This window comes from Corythoichthys intestinalis, chromosome 10 (genome assembly GCF_030265065.1).
Source record: "Corythoichthys intestinalis isolate RoL2023-P3 chromosome 10, ASM3026506v1, whole genome shotgun sequence".
Lineage (NCBI taxonomy): Eukaryota > Metazoa > Chordata > Actinopteri > Syngnathiformes > Syngnathidae > Corythoichthys > Corythoichthys intestinalis.
The window spans coordinates 17,048,083-17,070,348 of NC_080404.1; the positions used below are offsets into that span (position 1 = coordinate 17,048,083).

The following is a 22,266-nucleotide window of genomic DNA, read 5'->3' on the forward strand; positions in this document are numbered from 1 at the left end:
CAGGATAACCTGTGTTTCTATCAAAAGGTTCTATTTTGGTTTCGTCTGACCATAAAACATTCTCCCAGTCCTCTTCTGGATCATCCAAATGCTCTCTAGCGAACTGCAGACGGGCCTGGACGTGTATTTTCTTCAGCGGGGGGACACGTCTGGCAGTGCAGGATTTGAGTCCCTGGCGGCGCATTGTGTTACTGTTAGTAGCCTTTGTTACTGTGGTCCCAGCTCTCTGTAGGTCATTCACTAGGTCCCCCCGTGTCATTCTGGGATTTTTGCTCACCGTTCTTGTTATCATTTTGACGCCATGGGGTGAGGAGGGATTTGAAAGTCCGTGTTGTCCAATGACAGCCCCAAAACATCACTGCTCTAGAGGAGATCTGCATGGAGGAATGGGCCAAAATACCGACAGCCCCAAAACATCACTGCTCTAGAGGAGATCTGCATGGAGGAATGGGCCAAAAAACCAGCAACAGTGTGTGAAAAGCGTGGGAAGAGTTACAGAAAACGTTACGTCTGCGTTATTGCCAACAAAGGGTACATAACAAATAAAGATACACGATAATATCGGTCCCTGATAATTATCGGCCGATAATGGCAATTATGACGTCACACAGATAATCTAGATAATAAAAAATTAAACCGATAATGCAATCCGATAATTATATACTCGATTTAGCCTTCAAATGTGCGCAACCGAAGAATTCAGCACGCCGCCTCCTCAACCCCTCCCCTCTCTGAAGCCCCTGAGGGAGGAGGGGTTGAGGAGGCGGAGTTACACAACAAGAAGTAGTTGAATATTATGGCGGCTGTTACTAAAAAAACGACGCTCTCGCCATCTGCGAAACATGTACCGTAGAAGTTCCACGAGGCAGAAAGAAAGCGTCCTCATTCAAAACCACTAACCCAGCAGCCATTTAAAACTGCATCACAAAGAATTTTGGAACGAGTACGAGGCTGCTGCTAGCGGGAATGCTAAAGCTATTGTAAACACTAAGTTAAACTACAGGGCTTGTGACGATACAGAGTCGGGCTGTTAGGGAATGCAGCCCAAGGCGGGTGGTAAATACGCATCTAAGGCTAAACACCGGCACGACTGGAGACCGATAGTCGGCAAGTAGCCGTCTTCCGACGGAGCCCGCCGCTCTGGCCGGTCCAGCAGACCGGGCGACGCGGGCCGAGCCCGGTTCCCCGGCCTCAGGACCTCCGGCGAACACCCCGGTTTCTCGAGCGTTCCCCCACGGCGTGCGAGCAGAGCCAGGACCCGAATACGCCGCGGCGAACAGGCCGGGACGGGCGGATTATCCGGTACGAAGGTGTAGCTGCCGCCGCCGCCGAGACGAGACACGTTTTTTTTTTTTTTTTTACCTTAATGACCCGAGAACCAAAGCCCTGGATAAAAGAAATAATGCAGTTTATACGACCACCATTCTTCATGAAAAAGTGATGTCCAGTAAGCAAGCTTATGATGGCACAGTGGTTAGATGATAATTTAAACATGGAGAAAACGAAGTCAGCCAGTCAAAAATGCATTCAGTATGTAAAATGACGAGCGGTCAGATGACTTTGTAACGCTGCCTTTATTTTCGGCTCGACAAAACTCAGGCACAAAACAACACGCACGCGGATGCAAGCTCCAACTCCGTCCAAATAGTACTGCCGTGTAGCAGTTTAGCTGCTGTAAAGCAAATGTCGTGAAAGCCGCAAATGTAAACAAAGCGCTGCAGAATGGGTACATGACATCTCTCTCTTTTGAGTTAATCAATTTCACAGTGTGCAACAAAGCATATAACATTAGCAATCACTTTTCAAATTATTTAACTTATTTCTCTGCTCAATTGCAGTCACAGTAGATAATCAAATTCTTAAATCAATATTCTGTAGCCACAAATATTATTCAAAATGTTTCCTTCTTCCAAGTTTTTTTTTTTTTTTTTTTTTTTAGGATTAAGTATAATAATGTATTGCTTAAAACAAGGCTGTTAAGATTATTTTCAGCTAGCTATTTTTCTTCCAAGAAATCTGAGAGAAATACACTTGAAGCGATGGCAGATAATTATCACTTAAAAATAATCACTTATTGCCAATAGATTTACACTTATAACTGACTAGTTTTAAGGAGGTGTGTTTTGCAGTGTATTAATGTTATATATGTTAGGAATGGCTTACTTTTAAAGGGATTTTTGTGTAACTTAGGTATTTACTCTGTAAGTAATTTTTGCCAAAGGTTTACCATTACACAATGTCAGACAATCTGTCATTATTTAGATGTTTGAATTGACGACTTGTTCATATTTTATGTTGATAAAAAGAGCAATAAATTATATTTTTGCACAGTAATATTTTCTTTTGAGTATACTTTAAAATTTTACATAAATCTTTTAATAGAATTATCGGCTTGACATTATCGGTTATCGGTTGGAATGAGGAGGAAATTATCGGTTATCGGTATCGGTTGAAAAATGTATTATCGTGCATCAATAATAACAAAGTATTGAGATGAACTTTTGGTATTGACCAAATACTTATTTTCCACCATGATTTGCAAATAAATTCTTTAAAAATCAAACAATGTGATTTTCTGTTTTTTTTCCCACATTCTGTCTCTCATGGTTGAGGTTTACACATGTTGAAAATTACAGGCCTCCCTAATATTTTCAAGTGGGAGAACTTGCACAATTAGTGGTTGACTAAATAGTTATTTGCCCCACGGTATGTACATACCTTGTAGTATTTCCTTATAACAACAAAATCCGTGTCAGCCCTTCTGCATTTGCCAACTGTAATATTATTTGTAATTTCACCTCATTTTGGTTGATCAAGTGGCCGACGTATCAATCTACATCTCACATCAAGACAGGCTGCACAGATTGTTTTTGTGTAATTTTGTCCACGAATGATCAACCAAGTGATAAGAACAAACATACAATCTTTCAGGTAGAGCTTTAGGTTTAAAGCACATCCTTAACTTATTGTCTGCAGCTGGTTTCGATTTAAGGCGTATGGCAAGGTAGATCCACACTGGTGCTTTGACGCTGTTCAAAACATTTCACTTCCAACCATATATATATATAGGTGCTTCCAAGAGTTCACGCACAGCACAGAAAGTCTCGGAGTCTCATCTATGTCGTGCTGAATCCATCTTTGGAGATACTGTGGGTTCCTCTGTTTTGATTTTACAACTTTCACTGTGTCAACACACTGCTTACTTCAACCGCACTTCATGTTTTTTTTGTCTAAACCGGAAGTTCGGAGCAGAAATTGTCAAAGATGGCGCCGCCCATGTTCCGCTCAGGAAATGTGTCTATAAAAAGTATGTATATTTCAACAGAAATTTTTAATCACGTGTGGTGATACGGTTGAAACCGCAATGGCGACATCGTATGGTTGATATATTAACAAATCTCTCGATTCTACCATTGCACTGTGTTGAATTGTATTTTTGTTTGTTAAAACCATATTTTAAGACTGTTCCTTTTTGTAAGACTGTATAGTTCTATAAAAATGGCTTATAATAACGCATAATAGTCATGATTTCAAAATTCCTGTCATCCCATTAGATCCAGTTGCACTAAATTATTCTACGAACTTAGTCTAATGATCCATCATCATTTATTTACCTGGACAGTTTGGCATATCACAGGTTCTTGATTCAGTGGCAGTACAGGCATAACCACAAGACCTGGTTCTCTTCTGGTTGCCATTTCCACAGGTGACACTGCACAGTGACCAGTTACTCCAGTCTCCTTCTCCATCCATGTAGTCTGAATCCAAGAGAAAGACACAAGAATGCTGATGTAGGCCACATGGTGAACTTACTCTATTAGCATGCCTCACTAATAATAAGTAGTGGGACCACATGTGAGGGGAAGTGAAGTGTGGTCTCAATGTTCTTTTACTTTTCCCCATTAAAGCAGTTCCCAGATGAGCTTTTCTGTGTACACGTGGATTGTACCAACTAATGGAGAATTGTTAAATAAATAATACCAAGACAACGAGCTGTGGAGTATGTGTGTTTAGTCAGTGAGTGTAGTAACAGGCATGGCTTTAGCAAATTCCACCAATGATTTAAGACATTTAGCGCAGCCATTCAAAGTAAAGGCACTCCCTGGACAGTTGATCTGTCCATGATTCATCCGTTTGATAATGGGAAGTGAATTGGCATGAGATCCTCTTTAAGTCTAATTATCGTTGAGCGCATGGTGGTAATGGGCTTAGATGGAAACAGTTACACTCAACTCTTCGACTGCCTGAGTCCATCTGCATTCTGCACAACTGCATACAAACAGAGATAGAACCGACATTCCAGTTTGGAAAGCAGTGCTCCATCAGAACGGAGAATTAATGTGGGCATGTTGCAATGGAAGCATTTCTGGCCAGCATCCAAAAACTCTGACATCTGTCGCTAATTATGAACAGATAGACAGTCAATGCGCTTTCTTCTTCCCTTCTTAAGGATATTGGAACTGAAGATTATGTATGACCACATTCAACTACGACTTTAGTAACTCCTAAATTTGGAAGTAGTAACTTCTTGCTTGAGAGGTGCAAATTTGTTATTGGGCGCTGTTTAGTGGCTTCAAAGCAAGGCACCAAAACCCCACTTTGCTTAGGACATACATGCATTGTGTAAACAGTAAGGCTGCAACAACTAATCCATTAAATTGATTAAAATCAAATAATAATTCAGTTGCTAACAAATGTGATAATCCATTTTTGCCAGCACCTATGAGCAGTCCCGTTTGTGTCTTTGTTTTGAATGTAATATGAGGCTGTGAGTGTGCATCAGTGATTAAAGGATGAGAAGGAGTTCACTCCTACACTCAGGTTGGGTTGCTGAATCAATAATATTACAAAGTGTTGAGACTCATTGTCTTTTGTGTTGTTAGATCCAGTGTGCCTCTGTCAGAGGTGCGTAAATGATGCCAATTGTGTTGTTTGTATTCTTTGTTGATGACACTTTCCTACTTAGCGCAGAGCACTAAGATAGTTGGCGATTATGCTAATCAGTGTCTTAAGTGTCCCTTTGTATTGTGTTTTGGTGAAGCATATTTGTTTTTAAGTTATTGTGAGATAGTAAAGTTGTCTCATTTCTTTTTATAAAGAAACACACACACAAACGCATTCATGCAACAGTTTAGCGTCTCCTTTCGACACAAACTCCCATTCAAACTGTAAATTGTCATACAAGAGTGTGCTTTAAATTAAATTTGGATTGTATTTATGAGCAACTGTTTGATCAAGAAAACTGATTAATTACAGTCTGCATCCTCCTTGTTCAATTTTGTTGTTTTGTGAACCAGAATTACTTATTGGCACAATTAATATTAGTGCTTTGCCCACAACAAATAAAAATGTCAATCAGCAGGGCTTTTTTTGTTTGTTTTTGAATGAACAGGACTTTTGTCTGATTTATGTACTGAGAAATTATTTTTATGTTTTACACTCAGACCCTTTATTAAAAACCTTTAAGTTTTATGTACTCAAAATAGTACAGTTGCAGACTACGGTTAAGCCAGGAAGTTGTAATAAAAGATTATGTTTGAAGGAAATAGTCATCCATTTTGTCTTCATAGTTACTTACAACGAGCCTGAAAGAACTTCAAGTTAAATTGTGAAGGTAATTGAAAAAAGGGACATTCGTGCGATTAATTGTTTATTATTCGATTATAAAAAATAAGTTAGTTGCAACCCTGGAAAACAGTATTGATGGGAATATATAACTGTTCATCATTAAGACTGAACAAACATTAAACAAGACTACAGTATTTTCTATGCTGCCAGGGTCGCAAAGCTTTGATGACAAACAGTAATAGATTTCACCATTTTTCAGCACCAGACAAATATTTTGGGCCCTTCAATATGTTTCCAATTTACTTTAGATGTCAAACTGGCAGAACCACAGGTTAATCTTAAATATTTTAATAGAGAAATGAAGAAAATGCCAGTACCATTTAGTGTTTGTATACAACAAACACAAGTTGCTAGATCGATAATGAGGTAATCCTATCCTAGGTAATCCAAAAGCAACACAACCTCTTCGGTTGATAAGGTAGCTCCACAACCTCTTTACAACTAAATGGAATAATCCTTGCTGCATGAAACACCGTAATTTTCGGACTAAAAAACCTCTACTTTTTCCCCCTCACACTTTCTGTGACAGCGGTGCCATAAGACTGCCATGAAACCATCATGATTATGACATGACACTATCATGGGTATTAATGACATTATGAATCATGTCATTAACTCCATTTATGTCCAGCTCGGATCTTTACATCCATTCAAAAGTGAGATAATTTGCCGGATGACACAAAATGACATCTGTCATAAGCATTCATTAAGCTTCGGCTTCTCCCGTCTGCCCTTTTCTTTTCGGGTTGAATTAATTGTAAACACATATAAATGCTGTATGTTTGTTCAGATTTGTCATGCCTGAAGGGAATGAAATGAATAAATAAAAAATTAATTAATGCTCATTGCAGTGCCATGTCATCATTATGATGGTCAAATGACACTGTTATGGTGCCAGTGTCAAATAAAATGTTACAAAATACCATAACTAGCAATTAATGACACAACTTGAACAGTACCTGAAAAAAATAATTAGCAGAGAACATGAATTTGATTGTTATTACCATCGGTAACGTTGCAATGCATGTTAGAAGGCATGTTGAACGGCAACAGTGTTGACAGCAGGTGGCAGCAGAGGTTGACTGTTTCCCCCAAGGGAGAAGTGACGGCCAAATGAAGCTTCTTGAAGCAATGAAGCTTTGCAGCCAATTGGTTCAAACTGTCATGGTGGTTCATTTGATCTTATGACAGCGGCTGTCAAATGTAGTGTTACTGGTTAATATCTATTGGTGTAAATATCTCATAGCAACAGCTGCTTGTAGTCCAGTGCGGCTTATCTATGAACAAATGCCGTTTTCGTGTCAAATTTGTTGGGTGGCGGCTAATAGTCAGGTGCACCTTATAGTCCAAAAATTACGGTAATAGCCTAATTGGATGAAAGGTGATAAAACAACCAGAACAGTCCAGTTGCGATCAATTCAGTGGCAAATCAGTATTTGTCGCATTTCAGTGAAATTGATCCTACAATAATGATTCCTGGGTTTCAAGATTGGACAGTTTCCATCCTGTAGGTGTTGTAGCATAAATGAGAAGTAACCACAGTGATAAAATAGAAACATGAGTTTGGGCATGAGTTTGACAGAAAAACACAATAAAGTCGCACACCTAACCGCTTTAGTAAAAGTGTGAGTGGATAAAGTGACATTTTCCACAGCAGCCACATTCCTGTTCCACCACATTGGTTTGGGCATGCTACAACTCGGACTGCACGCTTACTGTATGACATTGAGTGTAAATTCTTCCACAGCTAATTTATGTGCTGGGTTACTCTTGGAGAGTGTTTTGAGAGCAATGAGGCAGACCAACAGAGCTTTTGGCCCAATTCCTGCTGCTCCACTTTGATGTTGCGAGGCATTTAAATTGTGTCACCTAGTGAGCTCGACACCATTGAGGAATCTGCCTCATAAAGAAGTGTTAAAAGGTTTCAAGCAAGTGATGCCAAAAGTCTGTCTGGGGATAGCAGCACTTGTTGCAGTGACAACCTGAATCAGCAAATCTGTAAATTATAGATCTTACATCAAACTATGGCCAAATGTGGATATGCTAGACCATGGATTGTACTGTAAATACTCTTTGTTGCTAACGTTGCTAAGCTTCTCACCATATTCCGTTTGGGGTTTGCCTCTGTCTGCTGTGCCTCTTCTCCGGTCCCAATCCACTGGCGGTCTTAGGAAGTTGCTGTCCTCAACGTTGCTTCCAAAAGAGCGATCATGCTCCTGTCCTTGATGAGTGGTGGAGGACGTGTGAGGCCACCAGGTTCTCCAGTTTGGAGAAGCCCATTTGGGTTTATTCTCCTTGCGGAGGCCTTTTTCTGGCTCATGCGCCTCCAACCCATCCACAACCTCGATCGTCACCTTCCATGAAAAGAAGAACATTCAAAATTACACTTTAAATAACATATACGTATACTTTATATACATAGCATATGGCGGAAAACACTTAGGTGACTTGAAGTTCCGCTCTGAGATGACCAAATTTGTCCGAATTTCGAAATTGTCCGATAGGCACGTGTGACACATCATTGGAGAGCTTAAGATCTCAGTTTTCTGGGGGAAGAAAAATTTTGAACAGGAGGGCATTTTTTTTAATGTTTTTTAAACAGCAAAACCCTATCTGGAGGTGAGAGCACACGAGAGCAGAATTACAGACGCCATGACTTTAACGAGATTTTATTGCTTACTTACGTTGTTTCGATCCAAAAACTCCATGTAGCATATATCACTGAGCGTCAAGACACAGTTGTGAATGGCCACAGCTGGATTTTTGGGGGGATTTTATGGGTGAAACGTGGTAATATAACGAGGGTCGCGAAGCATAAATCACAGATATCAAGGAGTGGTCGAGATTTTCTTTTACATATGTTTACCCTTTTAAATGTTTTTTTTTTTTTTTCAAATTTTCCTTGTTTGGATCGATTATTTATCATCTAACATATCGGAGAAAATGCGAGAGTAACAAAAAAAATTCAATTAATTATTTCATTGTGACATAATTTGTTTAAAAGTTTAAAATATGTGAGTGAATAATTTTTTTAAGTCGTTTCTTTTTTTATTTAAACGCAAAATGAGACATCAATTAATGATTCTAAGCTAAAAACGACAGAAATTTTGAACTATAAATATAATTAATTACCTTCGTTTTATGGCTGGGTTGAAACAAAAGCGGTTGTGCGACGTCTGTAAACGGGGGTTTTCAGGGTAAAACGGACAAATTAAAAATAGTTCAGGGGCTTAATGCGCAATGAATCTGCTATGGCAGCATATAGACATATTGTTCTATCAAACACAACAGTAGTTTTGGCTTATAATACAGCAGTTTCTTTTAAAGAGGAGTGCAAGAGCAGAAACTGCTTTTTCAGTCTTGTCTGTGTTTTCCGCCATATACAATTCAATACAATTGAACTTTAAATTTCAAGTCAAACATTTTCACTGGCTTTTTGAAGTTTTGATGGAAAAAAAGTTGAAACTTCAAACTCAATACTCTAAGTCAATTGGATTAAATTTCAAGTAAATGTGTAGAATTTTGCCCCAACTGGGGATCAAACCTGCATACGGTGGTGCAGCAAACACTACACTACAGAAACAAACTTTGCAAAACTAAGAGAAAATGTCCTGCGACAATGGAAAAGCCATTAAGGCAAAGATAGCTAAATGTATCACATTGCATGACCAACTTTGTGTTTTTTATGTAATTTATGTAAACCAGAATATCCAAACATAAATAATGTTTGCAACATTATTTTGTGCTGCAAAACTGATGTGAAAAAAAAAATACAATTTATATCATTTTGATTTAGAATAATTTATGTACAGTGGTACCTCTACAGTACATAGAAAATTAATTTGTTCCAAGACCTTGTTTGTAAGTCGCAATGGTCGTATGTCAAGCAGGATTTTTTTGAATGACCCCCCACCCAAAATTTTCCGTGTGGGTTTTGTGAAAAATGACAACAACAACAAAAAATTTCAAAACGCTACCCGCCCTACAATTTTTGACCAAATCATATAATTTACAAAAAACAAAACAAAACAAAAAAAAACATTATTTAAAGACATTGTACGCAGTTACTCACAATGTTACTCATGCCTTGAGTATTCTTTTCAACTAATATTTTTTTTTACATGTACTTGAGTAAATTTTTGGGTGACTACTGTTACCTTTACTTGAGTAATATTATTTAGAAGTAACACTACTCTTTATTTGAGTAAAGTTTTTGGCTACTCTGCCCACCTATGCTGGTCATCCCTAATGTATATGATGGGAGTATGGAATGTCATCCAAGGCAAAATTTACTTTGTAAATTTCCTCTTATTTAAGGTTCTTCTCGACCAAACGGTTCAACTGGGTGCAAAGAAGTGACACCTTCTGAAAGTCTTGCCCCCCACCGACATTAGAACCTGCCTCCTCCCTTCTGTCCAAACACATGTGCCTCCCAGATGAGCTGGGACCAGCACCCTTGCCCCTCAGCCACCCTCCCACCTCACTGGCTCTCTCCACCTAAATACAAAGTTCAAAGGGCTCCTCAGCCTCCTCCAGACCATGAAAGCCAGATGAATCCCAGGATCAAAGACCCCCGCCTTCTCCCCTTTTTCTCCCATAGCCTCACGCCCTTGCTCAATTGGTGGCTGCTCTCTCTTCCCACATCTTGAGATGTTAATACACTTTGTTCGTTTTCGGATTTAGCTGTGATGCCTTCAGAAACGAAGGGACCCCCTTGCTAGATTAAAACGGGAGAATGATTTAAACATAGCAGTGGTTAGCCGGCCATCTGCACCCGGAGGAACTTATGGATGAGGGCTCGCCACAAATTTACATGAGCTGCCAGCAGCATTCCTACATGAAAATGAGCAGTGGTGCATTGCTGGCAAGTGTCATGATGGACATGAGAAGTTCCCAAGAAGTGGAATAAAGGGGGGAGGCAGAAGAGAGCATAGAAGAAAATGAGGGGTGGGGGGTGTTATTGATGTCCACCACGCTATTCTCCATCTTCCTGCTTGCTCTTCCTGCCCTGATTGCTTGAGTAGCCATGTCTTACGAGGATTGAAAGCATGAAAGCAGTGGGGCAGGTGCACAGTCACCATGGGCGTCTCCAGACATATTTCACTGGGGCACGTGCCTCAGTGTAAATTTCACCGGTTTAAAAAAAATAAAAAAATAAAAAGTTTTAAGTAGGGGTGTGACAAAATATCGAAATGGTGATATATCATAATACTTTGTATCCCAAAAGTTTATCGATATGCTCCTGCCAAGAATCAAGACATCGTTTTAAAAAGGTGTCAATGTCTAAAAAAATTAATAAAAATGAACCAACAAGTTGCTACCAGAATCTTCCACCGTTAAAGTGTCTCAGTTAACTCTAAGGCTGCATTGCCGGTGCTCGACGCCCAATCCATTTAGACTTGGAATGTTCGTTCATTCGAAACCAGAGCATTCACAGTCATTCTGTCCAATTTTCAGGGCATTTGCAGGCCACTTGCTGTTCATTTTAGGGCATTTACAGGTGATTTTCTGTTGAGTTTGAGTCACTGCCTATTCATTTGGCATTTGGGTAATTCCCAGGTCACGTCTAGTTCTGTAACTCAAAATAAAAAGGAAGAGACCCATAAAATACCCCCAAATCAACAGGAAGTAACTGAAACTCAACAGGTAAATGACCTTAAATGGCCCAAAATTACCTCATTGCCTGGCATTGGCTGCCACTACCGGCCATAGATTTAAATTCGTCTGAAGTATTCAAATGCATTGGACGTCCAGTAGTGATAAACTCATTCCAATTTACAGCAGAAGCCTGTTTTTCTGTTTATTAGTTGTTTGTAGAATATCCTAGAATGATTTCCTGACCAATGTATTGCCATATCGTCAGATCATCGTTATCGTGAGCTTTGTCTCGTATCGTATCGTGAGGTACCAAGAGGTTCCCACTCCTAGTTTTAAGTCTACGTAGCATAATCTACAGAATGCACCTATTTAGCATGGTCATATTACGCTATTCATCCCATATAGACAATAGGGGTGCAACGGTTCAGTTAGCCCACGGTTCAGTTTGAACCTCGGTTTTGGGATCACGGTTTCGGTTTGCGTTTTGCATTTAAAAAAAAAAACAAAAAAAAAACTGCCTTTATCTAGCTTTTAAAAAAGATGAAATAAACACTCAAAATGTATACATTTTCGACTGTTGAAATGCCTTTTAGCTCTTTGGCTAGTGTAGTGACTGACTACTGAAATGCACACACAGTAGTAAAAAAGTTACTTGGCAAAGTAACTGGTGATACCTTTCATGTTTTTTTTTTCATTAAAAAAAAAAAAACAAACACACCCAAAAACATAGTAACCTTTGCTATGTTTGGAGGTCATTTAATGTTGTGAATCAACCGTTAAAGTTGATAAAATTGCTCCCGTTTTTGCATTAGTTCCCTTCTGTCTACTTTCGACATCATCATCCTTTAAAGATAGACTCAAGTCAAGATTTTGCCGATTTAGAAGTATTTTAGATAAAAAGTTGCTTAGATTCGCTCGGAAGGTTTACTACAACAGAGCATTTCTGAGAAGTTTACTGCTCTAAAATGGCGGCTGTTTACTAACGCTACAGAGTCTGAACATTTCGCATGTAGTTCTATATGCATGAGATATCTAGGCGTAGATTGTATGCTGTCGGCTACAGTCAGGAAATATTGGAGCCACCTAGCCTAGCATCGCGTTTGCTACAGCGTCTCAACAAACACTCTTCCCTCTCCGTGTCTGACTTTTCTCGCGTCATTCAACCAACGTATTAACGAACATTGTCTCGTTGCAGAAACGGTGACCAAATCCGAATGGATGAAAAAAAAAAAAAAAAAAAACAATGCACGAAAAACGTGCAGATTTTGAACGTAACGTACGGCGTACACATTTAAAAATCAGTGCTCACTTGTACAAATTATGACAAGACCGTACAACTTGACAGGTATGAATTATATTGGACCGTCACAGTTAGGTAGTAGCACTCTGTAGCACGGGACGTCCAACTTCCAACTATCAGTGCTCAGGGCGAAACTATGTGCTTTATCTTCGATGGCTTTGCGTGCCATTTCATAAATGTCGGGGATTACGTTGTTGGAGAAATATGTCCGCGAGGGAACAATGTAACGTGGGTCAAGCGTTGCAAATAAATTAACGAAGCCCGCTGTGTGTTTTCACTGGTGTCATCTTCGGGGTTGTCCTACCCTGAGAAAGTGATATCTGTGGGTGATGCCGGCTGAGGTGCCAGAGTCATGTTATAAAAGTGTTGCCATTAGCATTGGGAACAAGCGCTGAGCAATGCTTGCAATTTTTTTCCCCCAATATTTTCTCTCCCTCCGCATTGTAGTCCACGGGGAAACCAAAATGTTGCCACAGAGCAGATTTGAAAGAAGCCGGTGCTTCCTCAAAATTCGGTCCCTCCACTCCTCCGCTCGCCATAGCTATTTGTTTTCTTTCTTATTTCACTTTCACTTTGCTCGTAAGCGGGAGAGGGCGTTACTCGGCTTCTATTACACAGGTGCTTGACAGTGATCCGACATTTACTTGCGGGGCGGGAATTTCTCCACAGCGGTGCTTCACGTCACACACAGGCACACAGAGCTCGATCAATTCATTCCACAAGCGTTCGGAATACATTAACTGCAAAACCGAAAAGGCGCGGTTCATAAAGGCATAAAGAAACCGTACAGGGCGAACCGTACGGTTCGGCTTTGAACCGCAAACCGTTGCACCGCTAATAGACAATCTGCACATGGCTCCCTAATATAGTAATTTATGCACGTAACTTTGGCTGTGACAGGCATATGAGTTTGAGATACATATGAGACACTTCCGCGAAGCACCTTCGGGAGGTACGCTGCATTCGCGTGTATCGGGAGATCTGAGTTGCCAAGTTTTAAAATTGTTCTGATGTGTTGTAAAGTCGTGATGTGGGATAAAAAAAACATGGTTGCTACAATGAAGAGTAAAAGTATTTTAATGCTCCAACAATTAGAGTTGCACCGATACCATTTTTTGGCCCCGATACCGATACCTGGCTGTGCAGTATCGGCCGATACCGATACCACACACCCGTTTATATATATATATATACATATATATATCGCCCCCCCACCCCAAAGAGCTACATAATTGGATGTGAAATCATTGCTATCAAGGCTTTGTCAGGCTGTTGCTTACCTTTGCAAAATAGGAAAAAGACTAGTACAAAGTATAATACTAGCCCAACAGTAAGAAAGTAAAAATACGTTCATAATAATAAACTCTGAATGAACTGAGTAAACTTTTTTTAAACCTCTCAAAGGCCAAACAGTGCAACTTTCAGTTATTGTCACATTCTGCTGCTGGTTAGATTGTGTTTTGTTGCTGGGCTGTTAGTGGGGGCGTTCCTGACGTCGCACCTGAATCCAATGCGGGCTCATCAACGCAGCATTTAAGCAAGGGTGAGTTCAGAGAAGGCTGCCGAGATATTTGCTTTGCTGATCGCCATTTGACATCTTGCACTATAGTCTCGCTACATTTGCTTGTTACGCCCCTGCATTGGGTTTTTTCTGTTAGTGTGCTGCACTCGTTTGTAACCTCTACTCTGTGCAGGTATTTGAGTGTTTTTATTTTGGCTTTTTGGCTCGCTGCCTATCGTGTTAGTTAACCTTCGAGTTTGTAGTATTGAGCTCCGTCGACCTGCTGTCACGGACTCCTTTTGTTATTTCTACTATCCCGCGATCGCGTGTTATTTTTTGTTTGCAATCATTAAACCCTTGTACGTATCCCCCGCTTGTTGTCCGCTTTGAGGTCGAACCTAGTTTCCGCATTTGCGGACGCAAACAATTATAAGTAATAATAATTGACCACAGCATCCCGTCTCTCTATTAGCCTCCTTTTTTCGGGAGGGGGGGGGGGGTCCCTTCTTTCTATTTCTGAAAGGTGGCAACCCTACTTTGGAAACAGTTCCCAAATTACTGCAGCATTTCTTTAAGTAAAAGACAAAGTAAAGTTGACGTAGTGAACTGACCAGAGATTGTTGCACCGGTCCAGCGCCCTTCCTCTGGATAGCAGTCCTGCTCTTGCAGGCTCAAACTCGTTGTGTTCGTTCACGTTTCGTCTTCAAATGTTTTATCAGGTTCGAGGTATTGAAACTGGCCGATTTAACTCCACATCTCGAAACTTTCAGGCCGCAAATCTTGCATGCAGCCATTGATTTTAATTGACAGGATTTCTATTTTGAAATATTTCCCGACCGCCGCCATGTCGGTGCCGCCAAGCGGCCTTGTCATTGGTCAGGAGTGGCTATTGGCCTGTTCTCATTGGTCTGGAGCAGGCCAATAGCGATAGCTGCTTGGTGTTCACGTGTCATCACACAACACAGAGACAGAGTGTAGTGAGCGCCAGGAGAAAAAAAAGGCTGCGGTCAAATGTTATAATAATGGACCGATAAATGGTATCGGCGCCGTCTTTGTTGGTACTCGCCGATACCGATACCACAATTTCGGGCCGGATCGGCGCCCCCTGCCGATACTAGTATCGGTATCAGTGCATCTTTACCAACAATATATAACAAGTTGAGTGAATGTTTGGCGTTTTTTATGAAAACCGCACGAAATAGGAGTGGTGTGCCAATACATCGATTATTAGATTCATCGTGATTCAACACCTTACGATTTGATTATGATTCATAAAGTTCAAAAACGATGATTTTCCCTAATAACTTAATGACAGTCGCTGCTAGTGGAATGAAATTCAAGACACGTCTGCCGCCCTGAAATCTTAAGGGACGCACAAGGTGAGGATGGCAGCATCGGAGGTTATTGAGTGAGAGATTTACTCCTGTACTAAAGACTTGAAAATAAATTTGTGTATTAGACAGGCAAGCTCCGGGTGGTCGCGCCTGGGGTACTCTTCTGTGTGCAAGTTATTTTTCAGAGCGAGAGGGGAAGAGAGATAATTCACTGCTCCTTGCCTTTCAGTTGTCCAGCAGTAGTTTCAAGTCATGTTCATTCAAAAATGTCCTGAGTGTGTTGCTAAGTCCCATGTGCGTCTTACCTTAGGCACATAACAGGTAGTGGCAATAACTAAATCACACTTGCATCCAGTTAAAATGGATTACAGTTGACTCAACCTCTGTCCTGTGTCCTTTTGTGTGTACCACATTGATCATGGAGAAAAGAAAGAATAATTGTCCGAGGACTTGCGAAGCAAAATTATGAGGAAACATGGGCAATCACAAGGCTACAAGTCCATCTCCAAAGACCTGAATGTTCCTGTTTCTACCGTGTGCAGTGTCATCAATAAGTGTAAAGCCCATGGCACTGTGGCTAACCTCAATAGATGTGGAAGGAAAAGAAAAATTGCCGAGAGATTTCAACAAAAAATTGTGCGGATGGTGGATAAAGAATCACGACTAACATCCAAACAAGTTCAAGCTGTCCTGTAGTCCAAGGGTACAACAGTGTCAACCCGTACTATCCGTCGGCATCTGAATGAAAAGGGACTCTATGGCAGGACACCCAGGAAGACCCCACTTCTGACCCAGAGACATTTAAAAAAGCCACGCTGGAGTTTGCCAAAACTTACCTGGGAAAGCCAAAAACGTTTTGGAAGAATGTTCTCTGGTCAGATGAGGCAAAAGTAGAGCTTTTTCGGAAAAGTCATCAACATACTGTAGAGTTTATAGGAAAAAATACGGGGCCTTCAAAGAAAAGAACACGGTCCCCACAGTCAAACATGGCAGAGGTTTCCTGATGTTTTGGGGTGCTTTGCTTCCTCTGGCATTGGACTGCTTAACCGTGTGCATGGCAGTATGAAGTCAGAAGACCACCACCACATTTTGCAGCATAATGTAGGGCCCGGTGTGAGAAAGCTGGGTCTCCCTCAGTGGTCATGGGTCTTCCAGCAGGACAATGACCCAAAACACACTTCAAAAAGCACTAGAAAATGGTTTGAGAGAAAGCACTGGACACTTATAAAGTGGCCAGCAATAAGTCCAGACCTGAATCCCATAAAACACCTGTGGAAAGATCTGAAAATGGCAGTTTGGAGAAGGCACACTTAAATCTCAGAGACCTGGAGCAGTTGGCCAACAAGAATAGTCTAAAATTCCAGCAGAGAATTGTTTTGCAGTTATTTTGACTAAAGGTTGTGCTACAAAGTATTAGGCTGAGGGTGCAATACTTTTGTCCAGCCCATTTTTGGAGTTTTGTGTGAAATGATAATGATTTCTTTTTTTTCCCCCATTCTCTTTTGTGTTTTTTCGTTGCACGCAAAATGAATGAAGATATTACTACCAAAGCATTTGTAATTGCAATCATTTTCTGGGAGAAATCGAGTATTATCTGACAGGGGTGCCAATACTTTTGGCCAGCAGTGTAAAACGTCACGGACATAATTTTGTTTGACTGCTTGAATTAATGAATACCGGCAAATATACCTTGCTTAAAAGTATGATGCAGCCACAAAGTAAGAAAAAAGAAATCCTGAAAGGTAGGGGGGAATGATGCATCGAAAATCGTGATCATCGTTAATATCGTGAAGACCCTCAATCATAATCTAATCGAATTGTTCGTCGCCTTAGATGGCACACCCCTAAAGATTCATTTTTTTCGATTACGCCAACAACATGTGGATGCAGCATCAAGAATACGGTGCGTGTGTTAATCATACAGCCGACAGTGAAAATTACATCTTCCCACCTGCCTTACAGGTTAGTGTCAGATAAACTGCCCATCATAGTTGTTCGTTTTTAACTCTGTGTCGATGTTTGTTTGGTCACCTATTCTAATGAATTGTGAATTTAAATGGTTCCACTTTACTCGTACGTAACTGCAGTAAACTACTCTGGTCCCAATTTGAAGTAGCAGATTACCTCCGGTCTTTTAGCTAACTGGCTATATGACAATTAAAAGCAATTTGAGTGAGATGCTCTTAAGAACCTTATCTAATATTGTGTTAATATGATATGTTGTATTTGAACCGTATCAATACTGATGCTATTTATTGCTATTTGTTTACATTACTGAAAATGAATAGAATCAATCTGTATGAATTCATTGCCTATCTTTGGCAAATTCTAACAATTTTGTATGTGTGCTCATCATAATTTCCAGCTGTTTTACAAGCATTTTATTTGTTACTGCGGTCATAGTAATCTGTAACATGATGTATTATTTTTTATTTCTATTTGACTCAAACAGCATTACTCTTGCGAATGGATATTAGAAAGTTATTTGCTCACAGCAAGGATGAATCAGCGAGGAGGAATGAGAGAGGTAAGCTAGGTAACCCACCTAGGCAACATAAACCACTTTTAAGTCACAACCTGCCAGTTGAGAAACACTGATTATTTGCATAACAGTTACGGTGATATATCGCCATTTCTGTCCAGACAAAGTAGAGCAGTAGAAGTTGAGGAGCAGAGGTAAATTGACTATCAACAAGGGATGTCCCAATTTTGATTTTGAAAATTGATAGAAGAATATTGAAAACATCCCTTTTTTACAGAAACGTATTTGGTTTGATTATATACAGTTCAAATAACCATTTCTGACTTTTAATGATAGATAAGTGCTTAAAAAAAATAAATAATAAATATAAATGCTTGCTCGCCAGTGCCCCGCTGTGCCCCAGTATTGCATTAGATCTAGGGATGCCACTGACAGACACACATGATCACCTGTATGTTGGGATTCTGCCCATTGATGTCGGCTTTGGAGAGGTCGGGGAAATTCTGCAGATCGAGAAGAAACGCGCCAGGGCCATCTTGGTGGATGTTACTGCCAGTGCCTTGCGCCCACGGCAAGGCTGAGGACCAGTGGGCAAAGCGACGCTCTGCACCAGAGCGCCAGGATCCGTCGGGAGCCAGTTGGCCCAATGAGCTGCTTTTTGTGTGGATGATGTTCTGCCAAAGGGGAGAGAGGAAATATGTTATTGTTGGGTAGTGAAGCCCTGATACAAGACAGTTTTACTATCCATTAAATGTCAGGTGTGAATGAGAAAAATAACCTCAGAGTATGCGACTTGGCAGCTGCACATCCAACAATATTAGGATGATCTCCCATGTTGACAAGACATTCATGTGGACATTACCTCTGCCATAAATCTTGAGCTCCAAATAGCTGGGCCAGAAAATGTAGTCTGTCTTTAGACAAAACATAATCTGTCAAACAACTGCTTTCAGTGTCTGTTGGACCGAATGGTCATCCTGTTTTAAACTGACAGGGAATGCTCATATTTTAACTTAGTAATATGCACTGCACACATACTGTATATAGCACACTCCGATGCTTCTGTGAAGCTAATGGTTTTCCACTGCAGGACAGACAACCCAAAGCAAACATTGCAAAATGATTACTTAGGGTTTCATGGGGCCAAAATGTGGTGTTTTTGTGAAATTGACACAAATACATGCACCTGAAGTATTACTTCTTAACTGTCCAGAGAGCTCTACAAAGTTGGCATTTATAGGGCGGTAGAATATATTGAGGAAAAATCACCCAAAACAAAAAGGGCTAATGTCTGACTGACTTTTTGTGGTTAATATTTCTTTGTCCAATAACTCAAATATGGGGCTGCAACAAACGATTATTTTTATAATTGATTAATCGGATGGTTAATTAAACGATTAATCGGATACATCACTTTTTTTCAGTTGCCTTCACAATTTATCTTAAAGTTGTTTTAGGTATGTTATAAGAAACAATGAAGACAAAATGGATGACAATATCCTTAAAAAATAATATTTTACGACAGCTTCCTGACTTAATTGTAGTCTACAACTATACTGTTTTAAATACAGTGCCTTGCAAAAGTATTCGGCCCCCTTGAACCTTGCAACCTTTCGCCACATTTCAGGCTTCAAACATAAAGATATAAACTTTTAATTTTTTGTCAAGAATCAACAACAAGTGGGACACAATCGTGAAGTGGAACAAAATTTATTGGATAATTTAAACTTTTTTAACAAATAAAAAACTGAAAAGTGGGGCGTGCAATATTATTCGGCCCCCTTGCCTTAATACTTTGTAGCGCCACCTTTTGCTCCAATTACAGCTGCAAGTCGCTTGGGGTATGTTTCTATCAGTTTTGCACATCGAGAGACTGACATTCTTGCCCACTCTTCCTTGCAAAACAGCTCGAGCTCAGTAAGGTTGGATGGAGAGTGTTTGTGAACAGCAGTCTTCAGCTCTTTCCACAGATTCTCGATTGGATTCAGGTCTGGACTTTGACTTGGCCATTCTAACACCTGGATACGTTTATTTTTGAACCATTCCATTGTAGATTTGGCTTTATGTTTTGGATCATTGTCCTGTTGGAAGATAAATCTCCGTCCCAGTCTCAGGTCTTGTGCAGATACCAACAGGTTTTCTTCCAGAATGTTCCTGTATTTGGCTGAATCCATCTTCCCGTCAATTTTAACCATCTTCCCTGTCCCTGCTGAAGAAAAGCAGGCCCAAACCATGATGCTGCCACCACCATGTTTGACAGTGGGGATGGTGTGTTCAGGGTGATGAGCTGTGTTGCTTTTACGCCAAACATATCGTTTTGCATTGTGGCCAAAAAGTTCAATTTTGGTTTCATCTGACCAGAGCACCTTCTTCCACATGTTTGGTGTGTCTCCCAGGTGGCTTGTGGCAAACTTTAAACGAGACTTTTTATGGATATCTTTGAGAAATGGCTTTCTTCTTGCCACTCTTCCATAAAGGCCAGATTTGTGCAGTGTATGACTGATTGTTGTCCTATGGACAGACTCTCCCACCTCAGCTGTAGAACTCTGCAGTTCATCCAGAGTGATCATGGGCCTCTTGGCTGCATCTCTGATCAGTTTTCTCCTTGTTTGAAAAGAAAGTTTGGAAGGACGGCCGGGTCTTGGTAGATTTGCAGTGGTCTGATGCTCCTTCCATTTCTATATGATGGCTTGCACAGTGCTCCTTGAGATGTTTAAAGCTTGGGAAATCATTTTGTATCCAAATCCGGCTTTAAACTTCTCCACAACAGTATCTCGGACCTGCCTGGTGTGTTCCTTGGTTTTCATAATGCTCTCTGCACTTTAAACAGAACCCTGTGACTATCACAGAGCAGGTTCATTTATACGGAGACTTGATTACACACAGGTGGATTCTATTTATCATCATCGGTCATTTAGGACAACAGTGGATCATTCAGAGATCCTCACTGAACTTCTGGAGTGAGTTTGCTGCACTGAAAGTAAAGGGGCCGAATAATATTGCACGCCCCACTTTTCAGTTTTTTATTTGTTAAAAAAGTTTAAATTATCCAATAAATGTTGTTCCACTTCACGATTGTGTCCCACTTGTTGTTGATTCTTGACAAAAAAATTAAATTTCATATCTTTATGTTTGAAGCCTGAAATGTGGCGAAAGGTTGCAAGATTCAAGGGGGCCGAATACTTTTGCTAGGCACTGTACATAAAATTTGTTAAAGTTTTTAATAAAGGTTCTGATTATAAAACATCAAACGAATTTCTCAGTACATAAATCAGACAAAAGTCCTGTTCATTCAAACAAAAAAAAAAACTGCTGCTGATTGACATTTTTTTTTCCTGTGGGCAAAGTGCTGATATATACTGTGTTAGTACCTCATTTATTTTCTTTAATACAAACTAAACAGCAGAATCAAATAGGGAGGAGGCAGACTGTAATGAATCAACTTTATGAAACAGTTGTTCATAAATACAATCCAAATCCAATTTCAAAGCACTCTCTCTTTTATGCCAATTTACAGTTTGAATGGGAGTTTGTTTTGAAAGGAGACTCTAAAAGCTGTTATAAGAATGGGTTTGTTTGTGGTTTCTTAATAAAAAGAAATGAGATAACTTTACTACCTAACAATAACTTGAGTGCTAATATGCTTCTCCAAAACACAATACAAACAGACACTAAAAACACTGATTAGCATAATCGTGAACTATCTTAACTCTCCGTGTTAATAGTAATGTCTCATCAACAAAGAACACAAACAATACAATTGGCTTCATTTACTCACTTCTGACAAAAGCACACTGGATCTATCAACACACAAGACAATCTAACTAGGGCATGGCATCAAACATCGAGCATCGATGGGACCCGGTTCTAACACTCCGATTGTCCCGGTACCGTTCAAATTTTAAAATTCTGATTCTATGTTTCGATGCCCTGACCGCCGAAGGGATAAAATTGCTGTCGAAAACCACAAAGAAAAAGCCACTAGCGCTTGTTTGTGCACTGCAACTTGATTACAACCATGGATACGGTGCGGCGGCGCTAAAAAGTTTGGCTCAACTTTACAGGAAAAAAAAGACCAATCAGCTCAGTGCAACATTTGCAAAACAACTATATCATGCAAAGGTGGCTGCACGAAGTATGATTAAACACCTCCGGCTTCATGGAGTACAAGTGCCGAGTAGCATAGCCGAGTGCCGCGCCGGTTCCCTAACCAGTCAGAAAGGTAAGTAAAACAATAAATTACGTCTGTCTTCTGCTGTTCCCGTGATTCAACGCCAGATTAAGCAGTAGATGATGGATGGATGGATGGATGGATGGATGGATGGATGGATGGATGGATGGATGGATGGATGGATGGATGGATGGATGGATGGATGGATGGATGGATGGATGGATGGATGGATGGATGGATGGATGGATGGAT

The 22,266-nt window shown here is 40.3% G+C and overlaps 1 protein-coding gene across 1 annotated transcript in view; it reads right to left on the bottom strand.

The window, feature by feature from the left end:
• ism1 (isthmin 1) overlaps nucleotides 1-22,266 on the bottom strand; it is a 46,583-nt gene that overhangs the window by 5,461 nt on the left and 18,856 nt on the right. The window contains exons 2-4 of the mRNA XM_057849106.1: nucleotides 18,293-18,517; nucleotides 7,730-7,982; nucleotides 3,615-3,758 (exon numbers count right to left, since the gene is read on the bottom strand). Coding sequence (XP_057705089.1) covers nucleotides 3,615-3,758; nucleotides 7,730-7,982; nucleotides 18,293-18,517 — 622 coding nt within the window. The remainder of the gene's footprint in view (nucleotides 1-3,614; nucleotides 3,759-7,729; nucleotides 7,983-18,292; nucleotides 18,518-22,266) is intronic.